The sequence below is a fragment of the Olea europaea genome, unplaced genomic scaffold (genome assembly GCF_002742605.1).
Source record: "Olea europaea var. sylvestris unplaced genomic scaffold, O_europaea_v1 scaffold1932, whole genome shotgun sequence".
Taxonomy (NCBI): domain Eukaryota; kingdom Viridiplantae; phylum Streptophyta; class Magnoliopsida; order Lamiales; family Oleaceae; genus Olea; species Olea europaea.
In genome coordinates, this window is record NW_019237150.1 from 85,052 (window position 1) to 106,724 (window position 21,673).

Sequence of the window (21,673 nt, forward strand, 5' to 3'; positions counted from 1 at the left end):
TTGAAGGAAAATGATAAACACACGGGGTAAAAAAATAGGAAACGAGAAACGGATTGATGTGACAACAAATTGTTGATTTTTTTTAAAAAAATTTCAAACTCTCTAATTATGTATCGATACATGTGCAGCATATTTATGTAGTATTGCTCATTTTTTAGAAGGCAAACATTGTTCTCGAGAATAAGAAATTTATTTTTTAACTTATTTAGAGGGTGTTTGGGAGTCATTTTTATGTAAAAATGTATTTTGGAATAGTAAATTGATGAGAAATGTGTAGTTGAAAAATAAAGAATTTTTTTATTTACGTGTAATATTATTTTAATAAAGAATGTGTGGTTGAAAAGAAGAGAGAAAAAAATGTATTTTGAAAAAAAATGGGTACCAAACGGATCCTTAGATTATTTTTTTAAAAAGTGTTCGTCTGGTTAAAAAGCTGACCTGAAATACTTTCTTCAAAAAGTTCTTATACAAAAAACAAAAGTAAAAATAAAAGTCTTGCCAAATAAGTCCATATAAATTGAATTATCTAATTTTGTATATTTTGATTTTGATGACACACGATCGGACCTAGATGTGGGACCTTTCAAATACGAAATTAGGGATTTGCTACGTGTATACTATAGTTATACAATCCACGAATTATTTAATCATTGTGGATCCCTCTCATGTAAAGGGGTGTACACTGTACACTCTAGTGTACAAGTATCTTTACCCACTAAATTAATAATTGTCAGAATATTTTCTAAAAAAATTCTTCTGAAAGATCCTAAAATAGCATGCTTTGCATATTAGAATATTCGTTGGCTATATAGACCGTGTTTGATTGATTAATTCATTATTCAACCATATCTATGTGTTAATTAATCAAGATCAAAAATAGTTTGCTTTTTGGTTTGGCATATTCCAAAGTATTATCATCAGATGCTTATTTGACATTGTTCCATCTACTCCGAATTATCAAAATAAAAATAAATTTTAGCATCCGTTGAAAAGATTTAAGAATAATGTAATTTATAAATAATTAGTAGTTGTGAATCCATTTAAAATGTGTGGTTAAAAATAAATATTAACCATTTATATATTTGGCAAACAAGGCTATGCTTTAAACGGAAAAGCAATGAAATTGAAGAAATTAAGCTAGCTAAAGAGTAATACTATTCATTTACTATCAAAATCATCAACAATTTAGGTAATAGTATCCAGAAGATGAATTAAGGAATCATGCTACCTCGGGTGTTGAATAGTGTGAATGACTTTTAAAAACAATGAAATTGAAGAAATTCAACATTTTCTTTGTTGGCTCATAACTTGTCAATGTGTTGAGATACTGAGGGCAAGAAATGAGCCAAGTTCGATCAATAGAGGTTTAGATTTTAAAGTTATCTAAAGGGTAATATTATTCATTACTATCAAAATCATCATCGATCTAGGTAATAGTGTACAAAACAATGAAATTGAAGAAATTCAACATTTTCTTCGTTGGCTCACAGCTTTTCAATGTGTTGTGATTCTGAGGGCAAGAAATGAGCCTAGTCCGATCAATGGAGGTTCAGATTTTAAAGTTGTCCAAAAAGTAATACTATTCATTACTATCAAAATCATCATCAATTTAGGTGACAGTATCCAAAAGATGAATTAAGGTGTCATTGCTACCTTAGGTGTTGAATCGCGTGAATGACTTTTAAAACAATTTTGTAAAAAATAATTAAATAGTTTTTTGAGCCAATGTTATGAAATAAAAAGAAATTTCACGAATCAATTTTACGAAAAGAAAAATGAAAATAAAACAAGCCTTTGTTTACCATCATTATTTGGGAAAAACAATATTTTAAATGGTAATTGTTAGAATAATGTGTGGTTAACAGGTAGGAAAAAAAATTTAGTTTACATATAGAATATTTTATTACATATATGGTTAAAAATAATTATGTAGAAAAAAAAGTTTTCAAATAATAATTGTCAAATAAGGGCTAAATTTTACTCTAAATTGTGGCCCAATTAAGTTTGTAAAAGTGAAAATTACATAATAACAGGGATTTAAATATCACAATTCAAAAATTAGGGATCAAGTTTCATTATCTAAAAATCAGGTATTGATATAATAATTAAATATCCAAATTTAACTCCCAAACCTTAATCATTTTCATCATCTTCCTTATCTCACTTCTCTCGCATCTCTCTCTAACTTCACTTTATGTGCAAGTCACCACCACCCAATGGTGACAAACGCATTATTCTCTTTCTAGTGGCAATACCTCCTTTTCTCTTCTGTGACAAACCATTCTCTTTGCAGTGCGGTCACCACAATAGCAAATGTAGCGGCATTGAGGTGTAGTAGTGGTTTGGGACTGTTGTAGTTTTTAACGGTGGTGGCATCGAGGAATGGTGGTAGTAGTGGTTTGGGACTATTGTAATTTTCAGCGGTAGCGATGTTGGAATGTGGTGGTGGAGGAGGCTGCTTTGTCGCGAATGTGAGTGCCGTGGTGTCAAAACCTCGGCCATTGTTATCCCTAGTGCGATTTTAACAATGGCGACGTCGAGGTGTGGTGGTTGTGATAGTGGTGATTTGGGGCTACTGTGATTTTCAGCAATGGCGGCATTGGGATATGGTGGTGGTGTTGAAGTTGCTTGTGGTGGTGGTTTGAGGCTACTGTGGTTTTCAATGTGGCGGTGTCGGGGTATGGTGTTGGTGGTAGTGGTGATTTGAGGCCACTATGATTTTTAGCAATAGCAACATCAGGATGTGGTGGTGGTGTTGATGTTGCTTGTGGTGGTTTGGGGCTGCTACGGTTTTCAACGTAGCGGTATCGGGGTCTGGCGGCGGCGATTTTGGTGTTGTTGGGGGTTTTAGGTGGTTTTTGTTGACTGTATAGGTAGAGATGCTGGCGATGATGATGGATTTGGAGGCGATTTTTATTGGTGGTGGTGGTGCGACGGCGATGGTGTTGGTGTTGTGGTGGTACGAAAGTCCCAGGGAAAGGGTGTTCACAATTGGCGGTGGTGTTGGTGGCGGGTAATATGCATAAGGAAGAATAAAACTTACCTTTAGAGGACAATCCAACACAAGGTTCCTTTATCAAGTATTTGGTTATTTGCGAAAAAGTATTTAACTGTGACCTAAAAATCTGATACTTGTGATCGAAAAATAATATGTAACCAACAAATTTGAAAATATGTGACTGAAAGATAAATTGTGACCTATAATTTTTTTTTTATTTGTGACCGATAAAATAAATCGTGATCTATAAAACTTTTAATTTCGGTGATCAATTAATTTGATAATACGTGACTAATAAATAAGTTATGACTATAATTATGTATTTACTATATTTAATTAATAAATATTTATAATTAATTAACTAATACACGATTTTTTCATTTTTTTTTAAAACTTTAAACTTGATTTTTGAATTCTCTATTTTTAATACATGATCTGTGAATTTTTCCCTCTCTAGAATGGTCTTCCCTGGTGAGCTGTACTTGGGCAGGACCTGGAATCAACTTGGGCTAGGGTGGGGCACGGTTCGTCGTCATGATCGACATGAACATACGATCAAATTCGGCCTAAGGTGTAATAGAGTGCAATAATTGTTGAAAAAATAATTAGTTGCAGTAACATTCAGAATAATAAAATGCAGAAATATAAAACTTATCGTCTGATCAAGTCTCGTGATAGCATGATATCCTAAAGTGAAATTGCTCGTCGATAACTGCTGCGACCTTCGTGGACAATCATCCCCAAGATACAACGATCGTAAACCACTTGTGCAGCAATCACAAATGATTTTCAGAACTCTCAAATGTACTCCAAAATATATATAAAAACTGAGTATAAAAAAATTCAGAATATGAGAAATAAGATTTCTTTTCAAACGATTTTCTATTTTCTTTGATGTGTATCTTTTCCAAACCAAGACATGAGTTTATATAGGCAAAATTGGAAGTAACTATCTCCTATATGACCAGATAATAATGTAGAATGCTAATTACTGTGAGTATAATAATTTCGAAAATATAATAAAATAATAATAATAAATTATTTTAGTCAAGGAAGTCCAAGAGCCCAATGCCACAATCAAGACTTTTTAATAATTGCGTGAGGAGTGACCCGAACCCCTGACGTCCCACACCAATGCCACATTTTCCATCACTTGGGCACTTCATCTAATTCGATTATTTCTTTCACATTTTATATTTATACTATATATATATAACAATCTCCCACACGAAAGAACTAAGATAAATGAAAATAGTACTTTGGAGTACGATAGAAATCATGCAGGCTTAGGTGTCTATCGAGTTGAACCTTGGCTTTGTATATTCTATTGAGTTTACTAACTGGAGAATGAACTATGTTTTGAACTCTACAATTATAGTTGCAAACTAAGACAATAGAACACACACATGATTTCTAGAATAATCATTGAGTTCTCACGGTTGTGTTCATTTCGACCGTGAACTTTCCCAATTTCTTTGAGTGCTCTAGAGAATTATCCTCAATTTTCATAGGAAGCGGCCCCACTTCCACACTCAAATATGTGCTTCTATCAAGGGTGCACTGTATCTAAACACCCTACTGAATATCGGCTATAGTAAGCATTAAGAGCATTAGCTCATCCTCTAATCAATACATTTGATACTACGCATCATATGGAGGGGTTTGGAATAAATCCAATGTAGTATCCCCATAGACCACTCCAATAACTTTGTTGTCCTATTGAACCTTGACCATGGGATCTTCAATTGCAAGGTTGGGTTTCCATTATAGGTGATTTAATATGTAATAGGCTTTAGTCCCATCCCCTTCGATGTTTGTTGAACTAGCTCTCTAGCCAATCCTTTGGTTAATAGGTCAGTAATATTATCACTTGACTTTACATAGTCGATAGCTGTAATCTCATCCTTAAGTAGTTGACGCACAGTATTGTGCCTCTTACAAATATGTCTAGACTTTCCATTGTAGGATGAATTTTGAACTCTTGAAATAGCTGCTTGACTGTCACAATGGATTGAAATAGTTGAAAATGATTTAGACCACAAAGGAACATCTATAAGAAAATTTCCTAACCATTCAACTTCTTCACCTACCTTATCTAAAGCTATGAACTCAGATTCCATAATAGATCTAACAATGCAGGTTTGCTTAGTAGATTTCCAGGATAAAGCGCCGCCTATTAATGTAAATACATATCCACTTGTAGATTTACTCAGTAAATACATATTCACTTGTAGATTTACTTTTATTGGTATCGAAAATCTAATTAGTATCACAATATCTTTCAAGTACGTAAGGGAATTTGGTATAATGTATTCCCCAGTCTAGAGTGTATCTCAAATACCTCAAGACTCGAATGAGAGCATCCGAATGTTCACTGTTAGGATTACTAGTAGACCTACTAGGTCTGCCAACAACATATGCTATATCAGGTGTTGTATTGTTTATGAGATACATGAGACTATCGATTACTCTAACATACTCTAAAGAGGAAAAACTAGGACCTGAATATTTTCTCAGATGACGACTTGCATCATAAGGTGTTTTAGCAGGAATACAGTTGTATTGGTTAAACTTCTTAAGCACCTTTTATACATAATGTGATTGGGTCAAAATAATTCCTTCATAATGTTTTACTATTTTGATTCCTAAAATAACATCAGCAATACCTAAATCTTTCATTTCAAATTGCTTGTTCAAAAATTGTTTAGTTTTATTAACCACATCTAAACTAGTTTCCATAATCAGCATATTATCAACATATAAGCAAATTATCACACCACAATTATTTTCAGATTTGCTATATATGCATTTATCTGCTTCATTTATCACATAACCACTTGATATTAAAACTATATCAAATTTTTTGTGTCAGTACTTAGGAGCTTGTTTAAGGCCATAAAGGGATTTTTTAAGTCTACATACTTTATCCTCAAGGTCTTCTACAATAAATTCTTCAGGTTGATCCATATAAATCTCATCTTTTAAGTCTCCATTTAAAAATGCAGTTTTGACATCCATTTGATGTATAATAAGGTCATACAGAGAAGCAATTGCAATTAACATCCTAAAAAGGTAATCCTAGTAACGGGTGAATAAGTATCAAAGAAGTCAATTCCTTCTTTTTGTCTATAACCTTTGACTACAAGTCTTGCTTTAAACTTATCAATCGAACCATCAGGTTTAAATTTTTTATTAAACAACCATCTACGCCCAATTGTCTTACATTCTTGAGGCAAGTCCACTAACTCTCAAGTATTATTAGACATAATTAAATCATATTCACTATTTACAGCTTCCTTCCAAAATATAGAGAAGTAGAGGTTCTAGGTCTTTTGCTTCTCTTAATTTCAGCTTCTTCTAATTCAGATAGATCCTCTCTAACACTAGGAGGAATACTAAAAGAACTGCTTGGTCTTTGAGACTTTTCTTTAAACGAAAATCTATTTTCAAAAAATTCAGTATCTCTAGTTTCAAATATTGTATTCTTTTCGATCAAATTATTTTTAAAGTCAATGATTAAAAATCAGTAGGCATTACTATGATGAGCATAGCCTATAAAAACACAATCAACAATTTTCGGACTAAGTTTAGTTCTTTTAGGTGCTACAATAGAAATTTTAGCTAAACACCCCCACACTTAAGATATTTATATGAAGGTGTTCTGCCTTTCCACATTTCATAAGGGGATTTACTATTTTTCTTACTAGGAATTCTGTTAAAAATATAACATGCAATAATAAGTGCTTTCCCTCACATGTTAAAAGGTAATCTAAAAGAGTTTAGAAGTAGTATGACCATATCCATAAGAGTTCGATTTTTCTTTTTAGCTACACCATTAGACTGGGGAGAATAAGGTACAGTAATCTCATAAATGATGCCATTTTCAACACAGAATTTATCAAAATCTCCAGTATATTCTCCTCCCCTATCAAATCTTAAAACTTTAATAGTTTTATCTAGCTGATTTTCTATTTCAGTTTTATATGAAATAAATTTTGAATAGCTTTCATCCTTGCTCTTAAGTATATAAATATAATAATATTGAGAATAATCATCAATGAAAGTTAATAAATATTTATTTTCACCACGAGTAACACATCCTTTTAAATTACATAAATCGGAATGTATTAGACTTAAAATCGAAGTAGTCCTATCAATATGAGGAAATTGTTTTCTAGCATATTTAGATTCAACACACGTTTCACATTTTGACTTTGAAAAATTATCGATTTTGGGAATGTTTTACAAACTCATTAATTTTGTAATGGAAGTTTTATTAACATGTCCAAGTCTAGCATGCCACAAATCATAAGAATCCAACAAGTAACGGAAGAGCTAGATGTTTTATTATTAATCATAGAAATATTGAGTTTAAACAGATTTTCATCTGCATACCCTTTCCCAATAAAGGAACCACCCTTAGATAGTACAACTTAACCGCTCTCAAATACAATCTTAAATCCCCTTTTGACTAAGATACATCCAGACACTAGATTTTTCCTAATATCAGGTACATAAAGGACGTTCTTTAAATTAAGGATATTTCCAAAAGTAAATATAAGTGTCACAATTCTTTTCCCCTCGATTTTAGAGGAGGAAGCATTCCCTATGAACAGACATTCTCCATCACTAGTAGGAGTGAATGAAGAAAATGCACCTCTCGTGCAGCAAATGTGCTTGGTAGATTTCCATCATCTACCACATGTGCTTGATTCTTCACTGCTTTTTCTTTCCTATTTCTGCAATCCTTTGCAAGGTGACCTGGTTTACCACAAACAAAACAGTCACTAACAATTTTATTTTTAAATTAGGGTTTAGACCGATTGTTCTTTCTTATAAATTGTTTTCCTTTGTTTCTGCCTTTAAAATTCTGACCTCTGGTAAAATTTTCAATTGGTTTCTTACTGCCAGAACTTCCTTCAACAAGATTAGCCTTGGTATCAAAATCTGACCTTTCTCTACGTTTTGTCATTCTATTGTCCTCCTCAATTCTAATCTTGATAATTAGATCCTCTAAGGACATTTCTTTTCTCTTATACTTCAAATCATTTTTATACTCTTTCCAAGAAGGTGACAATTTCTCAATTATAGTTGATACTTGAAAGCCCTCGCAGATTTTATATCATTATGCAATAATTTCGTGAATTATAATATGCAATTCCTCAACTTGACTTAACGTCATTCATTTTAAAATCTAGAAACTTTCCCACAACGAGTTTCTTGGTTCCAGCATCTTCTATGACATATTTCTTTTTTAAGAAATTCCATAATTCTTTTGCAGATTTACACGATAAGTAAATATCATATAAATCTAATGTCAAAAATTCAGAATATAATTCCTACACATATAATCCTTATGTTCCAAATTAGCTAAATCTTTCGTTTCCTTATAAGTAGGATTATCAGTAATTGCAAAAATAAGTTTATCTGATTCAATAGCATCAACGACTTTAAGAGTTGTCAAATAAAATCGAAGTTTCATTTGTCATATCTTAAAATTATTTCCATCAAAAAACTGAAATTTTTCACAATACTTAGAACAGATATATCTACAGCAGATATGGCAACTAATTATAAATATATTTCACTTTAGATTGTTGGAAAAATAATTAGTTGTAATAACGTTCAGAACAATAAAATGTAGAAATATAAAACTTATCGTCCGATCAAGTCTCATGATAACACGATATCTTAAAGTGAAATTGCCCGTCGATTACTACTACAATATTCGTGGACAATCACTCCTAAGATACAACGATCGTAAGCCACTTGTGCAGCAATAACGAATGGTTTCAAAACTCTCAAATGTGCTTCGGAATATATATAAAAATTGAGTATAAAAAAATTCAGAATATGAGAAATAAGATTTCTTTTCAAACGATTTCCTGTTTTCTTTGATGTGTATCTTTCCCAAACTAAGATAAGATTTTATATAGGCAAAACTGGAAGTAATTGTCTCCTCCATGACCAGAGAATAATGCAGAATGTTAATTGTTGTGAGTAGTGGGTATTTTAATGACTGTGAGTAGTTGATTGTTACAAAAAACGGTTAAAATATATTGGCTAGTTTGACCCATTAAATAATTTCGAAAATATAATAAAATAATAAAAAAAATTATTTTAGTCAAGGAAGCCCAAGAGCTCAAGGTCCTAATCAAGAATTTTTAATAATTGCGTAGGCAGTGACCCGAACCCCTGACGTCTCACACAAATGTTTCCCACCACATGAGTACTTCATCTGATTTGATTATTTTTTTTACATTTTATATTTATAAATATATAACAATAATTCTCCCAATGTTTATCCAAAAAGAGACATCCTATAGTTCCTAATTGGTAATCATTTTTTAAAATTTATTTTTAATGGGATTCATGATTTTTATAAATTTTCAACCGTACATTTCATCAGCTTTAATTAAATTCTATTAAAAATTTGATGTGTATAGTTTCGTTACCATGTTGCCAAATAAGTTGTCAATGGTTGTAACCTTTAAAGTTGGGTATAGATTCGATTGTTGTACGTGATCATTTCCAACAATAAATGAACAACATAAATAGATATTCATACAAATAAACATTCCATCCTCCATAAAATATGAAAACGAACAATGCACAAGAATTGACCTATAACCAAAATTCAAAACTATTCATTCATGCACAGAGCTAAACCATAAACAACAATCAAAATTATTTTGGAATATACATTTTACATTAAACAACCCATAATAACAACTTACCCAAAACAATGGGATTTGAAGTTGGCACGAAAAATGACAAATTAACGAGTGATTTTGCAACATCCTTCATAGTTACTGGCATCTACTTCAAAGCCTTCAACTCCAAGAACACAAAAACCAACTCTTCCTTCAAAAAGGGATCAAGTTAAAGCTCAAATTCTTGGGAGCTTTGTCAAGATTGTATCCTCCGTGGTCTCAAAAGCAGGGGAAGTACTGGGTAAAATAAACGATGGCGGAGGCGCAACCAGTAACGACAGCTCCACCTCCTTCACCATCACTCTAACATTGAGTAGGTGCCCTTTTGATGAGTATTCTGATCGGACTTGGTGACTTCTGATTTCTATGACCTGGGTTCGTTTTATTGCCTTTTCACTACGGGTGGTGGAGGAGGGGATGAGAAAGAAAAAAAAATTCTAGTGAAAATTGTAGTCATAACACCAAACTTTTCATTTTATTGCAGACGTGATTTAAACCTTTCATTTGTGTTACCTACGGTACCAAACATTTCAAAAATTTGCATGCTGAATCCACATGGATGGAAAATCGTTATTTTATCTGTTAGTTGACATAGTGTCAACATTTTGACCAAATTTTAATTACATTTGAATATGGTAAAAAGGTAACTTTAGATTTTCATATTAAAGAATTAAAATAATTAAATTAAAAAACCAAAAATCCAAAGAAAATAATTTGAATTTTTTTTCTTCTCCCACCCCATCCCATAGAAACCAATCTAACGTCCACCCACCCAACCGTGTCAACTATCGCCACCTACCACTTCCAAATTAGTCAACGATCATCATCTACCGTACACAAACCATCAAGTCACTGCAAACAATTCATATCGTTGCCCAAGCCAAAACCCACAACCATCGCCACTGCACAACTCTACAATTTTCAAGAATTTGAGCTATGAATCACAAACTACAACCGTAGGCTCAAATGTCGTGTATAAGCCGTGGTGGCTCTAGTCAAATTTAAGTATGGATTCCACAACCCCATCATTTTGAATAGGTGGAATAATATCATACATTTTTTCTTTCAACACAAAATTGAGTGAATAACAAAAGAATCAATGGAGCAATTATTATGTAATCAATTTGAATAGTTGGAATAGGGATAGAGATTAATGAGAAGCCGATAAATCGATCGCTGCAATTGAAATAAAACTAGCCCAACTATTGTAAAATAATGCTAGGTCGAGGAGGTGATGGTGTGGGCAATAGCGATGGGATGAGTGGCAGTGGTGGTTTCGGTTCCTAAATTTGGTTTTCGGGGATGGGCGTGTAGAGTATGTGGAAGGACGAAGTAAATCTGTTGTTTTCAGGTTTTTATTTTAATTGTTCTTTTATAAAAATTATAATTTTGCCATTTTAATATTTTAAAATTAATCAAAATTTGGTCAAAATGTTGATTCTAGGTAAATTAATGGTTTCATTCATTTAAGATCCTGTATGAATTTTTGAAAGGTTTGGCATCGTATGTGGTACAAATGAAATTTTTGAATCAAGTCTGCAATAAATGAAACACTCAGTATTGTGGAAGCAAATTTTCCATTTTTTAATTTATTTTTAATGTTTAATAATTATTTGGACTCATTTGTATTTTTCTTAAAAAATTTACAAGTATGGTTGCAATTAGTTTTTTTATTTTTCTTTTCTTTTATTTTCTATTTTTTTATTTAAATATATGGGTATATTCATCATTTCATAACTTTGTATTGGAAAAATGAATGAAAATGACGATTTAACATTAAAAGGTTGAAATATAGGTGCCAAAAAAAAAAATACAAATTTGGGATATTTTGTACAATGAACTTTAATTATAGGGACATTTTTTTGCTATTAGTCCTTACTTAAAAATAGATTTTAAGAGACTCTCTATTTTAACTTTTTAAAATAGAGAGCGTGTTTGGTTCTCTAAATTTAGAGAACCAAACTTACTCTCTATTCTTATTTTGCAATAATTACATTTTTATACATTACAAATTTTAATATTTTTCAATTTTAAATTTTCAAATTACATTTGAATTGATTGATCATTAATATATAAAAAATTATATTTAGATAAAATATGTGGAAAAATTATTAAATGTTCATTAGAAAAATAAAATAAAAAATCAAAGTAAAGAGTTTGTTGGAGAATATAAAAAAACTAACTTCTAAATTTAAAGATGCACTTAATATTTTATAAATAAAGAAGGGTACTGCTATTTCCATCCACATTTTTTATAAGTGCATCCCACTCTAAGTTCATCCCTAATAAAATTTTAAAAATTTTAAAAAATACTATTTACATCCACTTCATATTCCAATCTCATCCTTATTAAATTCATTCATTTAAATACTATATATCCACATGAATTTTATATATGCATCCCACTTTAAATACATCCCTATCACTGTAGATTTGTCCAATCCCTAAAACCATAAACTCTTAAACCAAATGAATGAAATAAAAATAAAGCTGAACTGATTGAACATTAAATTAACATGAAATAAGTTTTTTGTCTATTGAAGTTCTGAATATTAGAATGCTTCAAAAAACAAAGGCTAAAGAAAAAAAGAAGAAGAAAGTTCGATTAAGCAAGCTAAATTTGACTAACGTTGTTAGCTACAATTATTCTTCTTGCTTGATAAACTGATAAAACTACATCAGATTCCGTTTTGCATTCTTCGAAATCTTCCCCCACATAAAAATCACATTTAGGGCTACCATCACCCATAATTATAATCATGTATTTTTCTCTATCTATTAGGATTCTAGTTAAGCATAAATGAAAATAAAAATAGGAGGATCAATTTAGAGTTATGTATTTTTATTTAATTTATGTTTATGTCTATTTTAAGTAAATTTATATAGGATTTAAAATATAACAAAATTTAATTTTTAAATGTGGATATCTATATAAAAAAGTGTGGATGGAAATGGAGGTATCAAATGATGATCAAGCTTAGTCAAACATGCTCGAAATGTCCCAACTACTTAAGAGCAACTGCAATTTACGAAAGGATACGGCACACACAGACACACACACACAAACGAGCTAAAACGAAGAAGAAGAAGATGCAGAGGTGGAACCTTAGAAATTTAACTGTTTTCAAGTGAAAGCAGTTGCAAATATTCAAACAGATTAGTCGGAAACAATTCGAAGACAAAACCTGAAAAATGGCCGAAAGAGATAAGGAATGGGAATTTCATCTCCGATCGTTATCGTCGAGTGCCAGAGATTCCAATTATGCCACTGACTCTGCTTCCGATCCCTCTCTCCTGAATTCTGTTAATTTCTGTCCCCATTTATATTCTTATTTTTGTTTTTATTCTTTTTATTAAGATCTCATTGGTTTGAGGTTAAATTGATTTATTTAGGTGAAAAGGCTGTATCAACTGTGTAAAAGTGAAAATTCGGAAGATTTGGTAGCTAGGGTTTATCCTCACCTTAATAAGATTTTTCAACGTTCGGTTGCGTCGATTTCGCAGACTCAGTCTCAGTCGCAGACCTCCAGTGGCCTTCTTTTATTGGTAATTTCCCTCTTATTTTATCGTTTTTGTTTTCTTATTCGTAATTTTGTTTCATTTGAATATGATTTTTGCCTCCTGTTATTAAATATCTTATCCAACTGTTAAAGTATTACTATTATACTTTTGCATGAAATTATATGTTGAAAATACCAGTACAAGTGACATGATGCGGGAATACTATTTTATGGCCTCGTCACGGTCTGCTCAGGAATTTCAAATTAGTTGAAAATCAAAGTTAACATTGGTATTTAGACTGACCCCTGATGTAATTTATGCATATATGTAAGTTCAGATGATGTATGTACAAAAGATCATGTATATAACATTTAAAGTTTTGTTGCACAAAGAGTTGATTTACCGTTACACAAAAGAGCATTATTTTTGGTATTGACTATATTGTGGTGTCTGAAAAAAATTGGCTAATTTTCTGTGTTTGTCCTCAAGTTTCTCTAATCTTTATTTTCTGAAAGTTATCTTCATTTGTTATCTGAATGTTACAAACAATTTGAGATGTTGAAGGGTTTCTAAGACTTTCATGTTGGCCTATTATGTCTTCGCCTCTCCAGTTTGTGATTACGTGTGCCATTTTAGAAAGATTTCTTATACTGGGACTAATCTTTATCATTCAGGCTATTCTTCAATTTTTTCTTGATTTTGGGGATGCAATTCTACATGATGCTGACCCTAGTTTGAAGACTTTTTTCCGTTCATGTTTGAGCCGGTAAGAACATAATGATATTCTTTTCTCGCTGATAGATTTCGAATTGTGTTGACATACCAATTACCTTTTGAAAGTGTATACTTATTTTCTGAGAGTTACATGCTTTCTGGTTGGTTTTGCGTCGAAACAGCAATAGAATTTTAAAGAATTTCATTGGAGTTATTGTGATATCGGTTTTCCAATGTTGGCATCTTGTCTGCTTCTGTCTATTAGTAATCTTTAAATTAAACTGTGTTACCATGTGTGTTTGATCGAGTTTCTTTCATTTTGTGGCTGCCTCGTAACTGATTATAATGTAATGTAACGTTTGCTGCATTTGCCATGTTGCATAATTTATATACTCGTGTATTGTCATGCCTAGTAAAATGCATCCCTATGTTATCATAGACCAAAACATATACAATGTTACTGCAGTGAGTTTGCAGATCCTATTGTTGCTGAGACAACTCTTGAATTTCTAAATGCGAACAAAAGGAAGCTTCTGAGTTCTTTCCCCACATTACTTCCTCAGGTATTTAGGTTGAGACAAATTCTTATAGCTAATTCTATATAGGATAACACAATGTAGATGATGTCAATTGTAATAAGATGATCTTATTATTAATATACAGTGATACTTTAGTTAGTTTCCAATATACATATCTTGTACATTCTGCTAATTGTTGTCTATGACTTCATGTAAAGCTTTTGTACCATCATCATTCATTCCAGTATCTCCTCTTGTTTCACACAGTTGATTTATTCTCAAGTTCTCTTCTAGAAGCCACTTTAGATGTTAATTTTTTCTCCAAAGTCCCTTTATAGCCTAGTGCCTTGAACTGCTACTTTGAGTTTGGCGTTTCCCCAATCTACTCTGAAGTGGCCTTTGTTCACTCCTAATGAGAGGTTTGGGTACTAGATTACTGAACCTGATATCTGTACCCATTTTTGTTATTCTATGGACAGTCAAAGTTGATTTTCATGTGCCCACTCAGAATTTCTAAGCTATGACTTTTTTCCGTAAAATCAGCCAAAGGTTTAGCATACTATGTGTCCCAAAATTTTGGTTCTTATTGTCTAGGTCCTTGATTATTTCTCAAGATTTATATCTTTAATAAACTAATAGATAACGGAAGAGTGTAGTTGTAGCAAGGATTAATGTCTTTCTTTTCATTTGTTATGAAGCATTTCTCATCCTCTTTTTATTTGAAAAGTGCGGTCAGAAAATATATTTGGTGTATTTCCTCTAATCTCTGTCTTAATGCGCAGTTTTTTCCATTATTGCTGAAGCTAATTGCATGGAATGGAGAGAAGTAAGTCTTTCTCCCTCCTAGCTTCTTTGTTCATGCTGTCAAATTTCAACAGGGACGAGTAATATTATGCAGATTACCTGTCAGAAAGATAAATGCCTTTTTTCTTTTCTTCTGTAGAGGGTTATTCATCTTCTCACTGAAATAAAGCAATTTATAAATTGGTACAAACTATTCTATGCTTAAAACTAAAACTTGTTTGAGTAGGATAAAATTGCGGAAGGGTCTCATCAATGAGCACACAAATTAGTATTTAATCTTTGTGCTAACAGTACACGGTTATATCATACCAGCTTACAGCCATTGAATACTACCTAATTATTTTGTTCTTTTCTGGAATCATTGAAAAATACTGCACATTACTTCAAATATGGATTGCTTTTTTCTCTATTCTGCAGTTATTTTCCCAGTAGACTTTCAGAATTCATGAGCATTCCAAGCATATTCATGTTATGAACTTTCGAAAAATGAATGCTGTCATCCTGGATGCATATAATTTTTCATATATGCTTGTACAATGTAATTAACTGTTTACTCCTCTCCATGACCTAATAAAGGGAAAAACACACAAACAGATATATAGCTAGGGCAGCATTTGCTTGCTCCAACATGCAAATTTATTTATAGAAAGCATAGATATCTGATGTATATGCTAAAAGCTCTCTGCTGAGCACGTTTACACATGCTTGTATGTGATTTACCATGTCCATATATGCACATATTTGATAACTATATATGTTTATTTGGACCTTTTAAGTGTGCCAACATGCATTCCTCTAAATTTGGGGCCAATGGGCAGTGGTTATATAGTGAACCAATCTTGATGAACTGGTTATATCTTTTCACTTTCTATTGTACATGTGCTTAGTTTTCTTCACTAATAATATACTTAAAAATTCTTCTGTTTGTGTCTTTCTTTTCCCCCAGTTGGGAGAATCATATTTTTCTGTCCAAAGAATAGCAGGGAAACATTTATTTTGGTGCATGCGGTTAGTTTTAGAATCCATTTTCTGATGTATAAACAATCATATCTGGTAAAACTTCATGAAGGTGTTTAAGTTGTCGGGCTCTCTACGATTCAATGACTGAAGTAGCCAACTTCCTGAATCGTTTGCTCTGTCATGCAGATTTGAGAAGAAGTTTCTGAGAGTGCTCCCTGGATTGATTTCTCCTGGATCCTTCATTCCATTATTTCCTTCACTTGTTGACTTACCAAGTATGTTTATATTTCTCTGTATCAACTATCTACTACTTTTTGGCTTATTTGGGGAGAGTGGCAAATGGATGGAGTGACGAGAGGAGCTTGGCATTGATTGGCGGAGGGCATTTCTAGCTTTTTGTACGATTCACATAAGCAATTTTCTGCAGTAAGGTTGGAGAAATGGGCCTTCCTTATTCGCCCATCCTACTGTATTATAAACAAGTAAAATCTTAGCTTTTTCTTTCCGGCTAGAATAATTCAAATGTTTAACAACAACAGTGTGAAGGAAGCCATCATCAATGTTATTAAGCTGTATACAGCTTTTCATTAATTTTTTGCATGTACTTTTTTATTATGACAACCTTCTTTGTGCCTTGGATAGTATTGGTTGTGGCATTGGAAAAGGTGGAAAGAACTGCAGGGTCACTGGTTGGAGGCAGCATAGCTTCAATTCAGCAGAGCGCAGCTCCTCAGGTTTTTACGGTCTTCAGCAAACTATGAAACAAAAAATTTCTCTCGTGATAAATTATGGACACCACTCTTTGGACACAGATGCTATTTGATCTCATGGATGAAGCATATACCGGTTCAACTATAGGGGATGGAGGTGCGGACTCTGAATCTGAGGATAGCAGTACGATGGCTGTAGCTGATCCTCTCTTCCTTGAGCTTCTCAAGGACGAGAACGATGGCCTCACAGTATGAACTTTTCTGTCTAATCATGAAATTGGTGTGATAGCATCAATAAAAGAAAGATCGATCTTTTCAGCATAGAAAATCACTTAATTCTGCATAATTTGGGAATGGAGCTTTATCTTTTATTCTTTTTGTTCCTTTTGATTTAATTTTCTTTATCTTTCAATTAGTTGTCTTTCTTGTTTCGTTTGCATGTGCACATGTTGGGGGTGGCTATATTTCACAGTTGCCTAGCAGTATGTGCTTCTCCTTTCTTTCTTCAATTCGATTTCCCAACCTCATTTGTGATTGTGACTGAAACTATGACTTGGTTTCACTGAACATCCTTGTTTCTCCAATATCTTGATTTTACGTTTCAATTGGTTATGATCTTAATGAAGTATAAACAGAGCAAGAGTTCTCAAAAACTTATAGATAAATTCGCCAAATGGTCTTGAATATTACCAATTTAAAGATTTTTAATTAGGACATGGTTCCTGATTTATTGATGATAACTGCCATTTCAGTTATTTGATACATTGGAAGGAATAATTTTCACTGTTGGCCTTCTTTTAGATTGAACAAGTAAGGGTGGTGGAGAAGGTATGGAAGATTGGTCTTTAATTTAGGTTATTCCATGAATTCCAATAATAAGCAACAGTATGAGTTCGCGATCAGTAAGATATATGAATGTAACTTGTGTCTTACAGAGTCAATTATTGATATAAATACAATCCTTTCCAGGAAATCAAATAATTTATCATGTCTTTGATGTTTCAGGAACGCCATTGGACATCTCCCGCAATGGCCGCAGCTCTGCAGGCTGTGGTTAGTGCTCCTCAGTCTGATAGATTGAAAGAAGCACTCAGAATGACACCTAGGCTTCTTGATGCCTATTTTGCTTTAGCAGTCTGTGATTTCAATTCTTGTACGTCCATACCATTTTGCAGTACCTTTAGCTAACAAAGGCCATTTCTGTAAACTGCTTAATTTGGAATGGTTATTCTTCTGGATATTGTGCTGATTGTAAAATATCCCATTGCAGCTCTCCTGTGCGCTTTGATTCCCTTAGTTATGAAAAGATATACTACATTATTTCCAGACAGGATATTCTTGTATGAGGTAAGAAATATTCATAAATGTATGTGTACTTTATTGCATTCAAAGGTCCTTTTTATTCCTGTTTTATTGTGACATTCAGACATAGGTAGGAAACATAGTGGCATCCACAATGGAAACCTTCCTCTAGAGCACGGAAATTAGTTATATGATCTGTAGCTTGCTCATCATTGTTCTTGACCTGATTGGTTGATCCTGTAAATGACCTTTATTTATGTGGTTTTCATATATTAACATTCCCTGTTTGGTGGAAATTAAAATCAAAATTTTAATCTAAATCATAGTCAATAATTAATTTTAACTACATATTTCATGGAGTTCACGACTTTTCAACCATACATTTTATCAACTTTTATAAAATCTGCAAAAAATCTGATTTTAATAACCACCAAACAGGGGCTATGTATATTTAACATAGAGCAGTTGGAAAAGTCCCAATTTATCATGCAATTCATTTCTCATGGTGCATTATACCAACTACACAGTGTTTACCTCTCGCTCTCTCTTCGTACATGCGCACACTAGGAGTTCAATTTCTTTATGCATCCCACTGGGTTTGCTTTTAAATCTAATTTTTCATGACATGATGCAATTTATGCATGAATTGTAGGTTCAAAAGAGGCTCTTAGAATTTATTCTTGCTGCCTTCCACCGGTCTCCCGATTTTATCGCCGTTCTTAAGGTATTCTCTGATAATTTTTCTTTTTCTCTAAACATAATTTCAAGATAGGCATACAGAGATCATTAATTCAGCAATCATGAAATTTCTGCAATCGCATTAGTTGATGGATGATTTAGGGTTCATCATTAAGGCCAAACGTCTTGTCGTATTGTCTTATGTCTCTCTGAGCGATGACAAAATTGCAATCCAGAATGTAAAAAGTTAGAGCAAGGCAGGGAATTCTCGTTGAATTTGTACGGCTCTACATACTGACCAACTTATAGATCAAACTAAAGTAAAAGACTTTGCAAAAGATAGCTTCCATGCCTATTCCAATGCAGGAAAAACAAAGAAGTGTTGTACGGAGGACGTTACGAGGATGGCCTACGGTGCGTCTTATCTGAAGGGAATACGCTTTTTTGACCGCCGTGGTATGATTTGCCCAGCCCTCTCCTCATTCCACCCGCTGGCCTATTGTAAGCATTGGTGGTCCATGCATGTTTAATCACGTATAAGGAGAGGTCAAATTTCTCCTGCGCCTGTAGGATAAAGACGAGGTGGTGAGCTCTATATATTTCATAGGCAGCCCAGCCCTTGTTAGTTATTATAGAGAGTCTTCTTTCATTTATATTAAGGAGCAGTACCTATTACTGAAAGTTCGGGTAGTTGTACAATATATTTGATGATTCTTACCTTCAGAAGGATGTATCTGATTTTCTTTGAGCGCCTTGTCACCAATTTAGCAACCTCACTGCCTCTGTCAGTATTAAGTTAGCTCACACGTTACATCTATGTCTGCTTCCTTCAACGAATATCTGCTGCTTTCATGGCATGCCAAGAGGCAAACTTATGTTCCCATTTCGGAATGATTGATGATTATATACGATAATATTACTCCCTCATTCCCCCGATTATATCTATCTGAAAATGCATTGCAGAAGCCAATAGTGGACAGACTTGGAGAGGCTTATGAGAATCCTGCAAAGGTTAGTTGAGACAGAGCACGCATCTTTTAATTGCAAGGAAATTTATTTTCTCTGATCCATGTAACAATGTTTTGTTCAACATTCTTTTATGAATATTTTCCAGACTGAGCTGGCATTGCAGTTATGTTGGGCAATTGGGGAGTATGGCGGTGGCGGTGAATCTCAAAAAGATGCAGCTCGTGAACTTTTTGAGAGTTTGGAATTACTTCTATATGAAAACCTTTCTTCGAGGTACATTAGAATTTTCTCAATTCTCTTGACATGGTAGGCTTGACATTTTGGGTTGCGTCTTTGATGCTGATTCATATGTTCTCTTCTGTTTTGGGAAGTCGTTTGGGTCTATGGGAATCAACCCCTGGCTCTGGTTCAACAGTCCGAAAATCATCCCAGTCGAGGCTTCTATGTTTCGTTGTGACTGCAATTGCTAAGCTCGCCACTTATCATCGTGAGTTACTACCAAGAACCCGTGTATGCTTGGCAAAGGTCAGAATTGTCACGTTTCACTATATTATTCTTTTTCATTTAGTGCACTTTGGTACATGATACATGGACTGGACAGGACGAAAAAGAAGGCTACACATGAGTTCATAGTATTGTCCTGTCACGTTGAGTTCTGCTTTCCAATGTGTTTGGTCTGTAGAAATACGCCCTGCACGTTGGCACCCATTTCGTGCAACTTAGATGTGAGACGGTGTTATTATTGCAGGTGGCTCGTTCTCGAATTTCAGATGTGAGGGTCTGGAAACGTGCATGCGATTATTTAGGTTTAATGAATGAACCTGCAGTATGTTGGTCCATTTTGGGGCCTTCGGTTTCAAATAAAAGCACGCAGAATCCCGGCACTGTGAATTGGAATGAAGCCAGCTCAAAAATGATTGCTCATGTTCCATTCTATATCTTAGGTGCACAAGAAGGTAAACCTTCTCTCTATTAATTTTTTTAATGGAAATTATCTCTAACTTATCAACTGTTTCAGTCATACTCAGAGCTTGTTTATGATATTTCTTAAAATCTTTTCCTCGAGGAAGGGTCTCTTTTTTGTTATATTTTGATTATAAATCGGAACAATTATTATTAATTTTGTTATCGAATATTTTCTTTTAATAATCATTTCTTATAATCTTCCTTGTTTCAGGTCCTCCCTTCCACGATTTTTCATTTTCTGATGTTATACCGAGAAGTTAAATAATGCTCCAAGATAGTGTGTAAATTACAGTACCTTTACGCATATGGCATATTTCACTGGATTTTTTGAGCAAAAGATGAAAATTATATCCTTTGCACTGTTATTATATTTCGTTTAGATGGGATTGGATTCTCATTGAATTTTAAATTTTATCTCATGTTTTTATGTTCAATTATTATGTAACTTTTGATTTTTAGCAATTTGGTAGAGCGTACCAATGCAAATCATCACTCATATCAATGAGCAAATTACTCGATTTCTTATTTGGATCATTACATTTACACGACATTTCATATCATATAAATTATTTACCTACTTGAAAATGTATGCATGAACAAGTCTCAAGAATAACATGGCTTCAATGATATTTGGGTAGATGGTAAAGAAAATAAATGAAGTTGAAACTTATCCATTGTGGTGTCTCATTTTATCCAACACGGTTACCATGTATCCAAAATGTCAGGTTATGCTTGTAGCAAAAGTTTGCTGACGGTCGTACACTGCCATTAAGCTTTTCAACTTGTGCATGTTCAGACTTAGTTTTTATCCATACATTTCGTAGAACTCATCACTTGTGA

At 33.2% G+C, this 21,673-nt stretch overlaps 1 protein-coding gene across 1 annotated transcript; it reads left to right on the forward strand.

Moving 5' to 3' along the window:
• Positions 1–12,684: 12,684 nt before the first annotated feature.
• On the forward strand, positions 12,685–21,270 carry LOC111379116 (AP-5 complex subunit zeta-1). The gene is made up of 16 exons (XM_023002449.1): positions 12,685–13,014; positions 13,105–13,257; positions 13,887–13,978; positions 14,393–14,489; positions 15,227–15,270; positions 16,395–16,483; positions 16,851–16,942; positions 17,021–17,167; positions 17,924–18,071; positions 18,189–18,265; positions 18,873–18,944; positions 19,862–19,909; positions 20,013–20,140; positions 20,239–20,392; positions 20,616–20,823; positions 21,045–21,270. The coding sequence occupies exons 1-16, from the start codon at positions 12,904–12,906 to the stop codon at positions 21,092–21,094; spliced, it is 1,710 nt and encodes a 569-aa protein (XP_022858217.1). The 5' UTR covers positions 12,685–12,903; the 3' UTR covers positions 21,095–21,270.
• The last annotated feature ends 403 nt before the right edge of the window (positions 21,271–21,673 follow it).

Coding starts and splice junctions, on each gene's coding strand:
- LOC111379116 (XM_023002449.1), top strand. CDS start 12,904: ATGGCCGAAAGAGATAAGGAATGGGAATTTCATCTCCGATCGTTATCG. Junction 16,484..16,850: donor TTCACTTGTTGACTTACCAA/GTATGTTTATAT, acceptor TGCCTTGGATAG/TATTGGTTGTGGCATTGGAA. Junction 20,141..20,238: donor TATGAAAACCTTTCTTCGAG/GTACATTAGAAT, acceptor TGTTTTGGGAAG/TCGTTTGGGTCTATGGGAAT.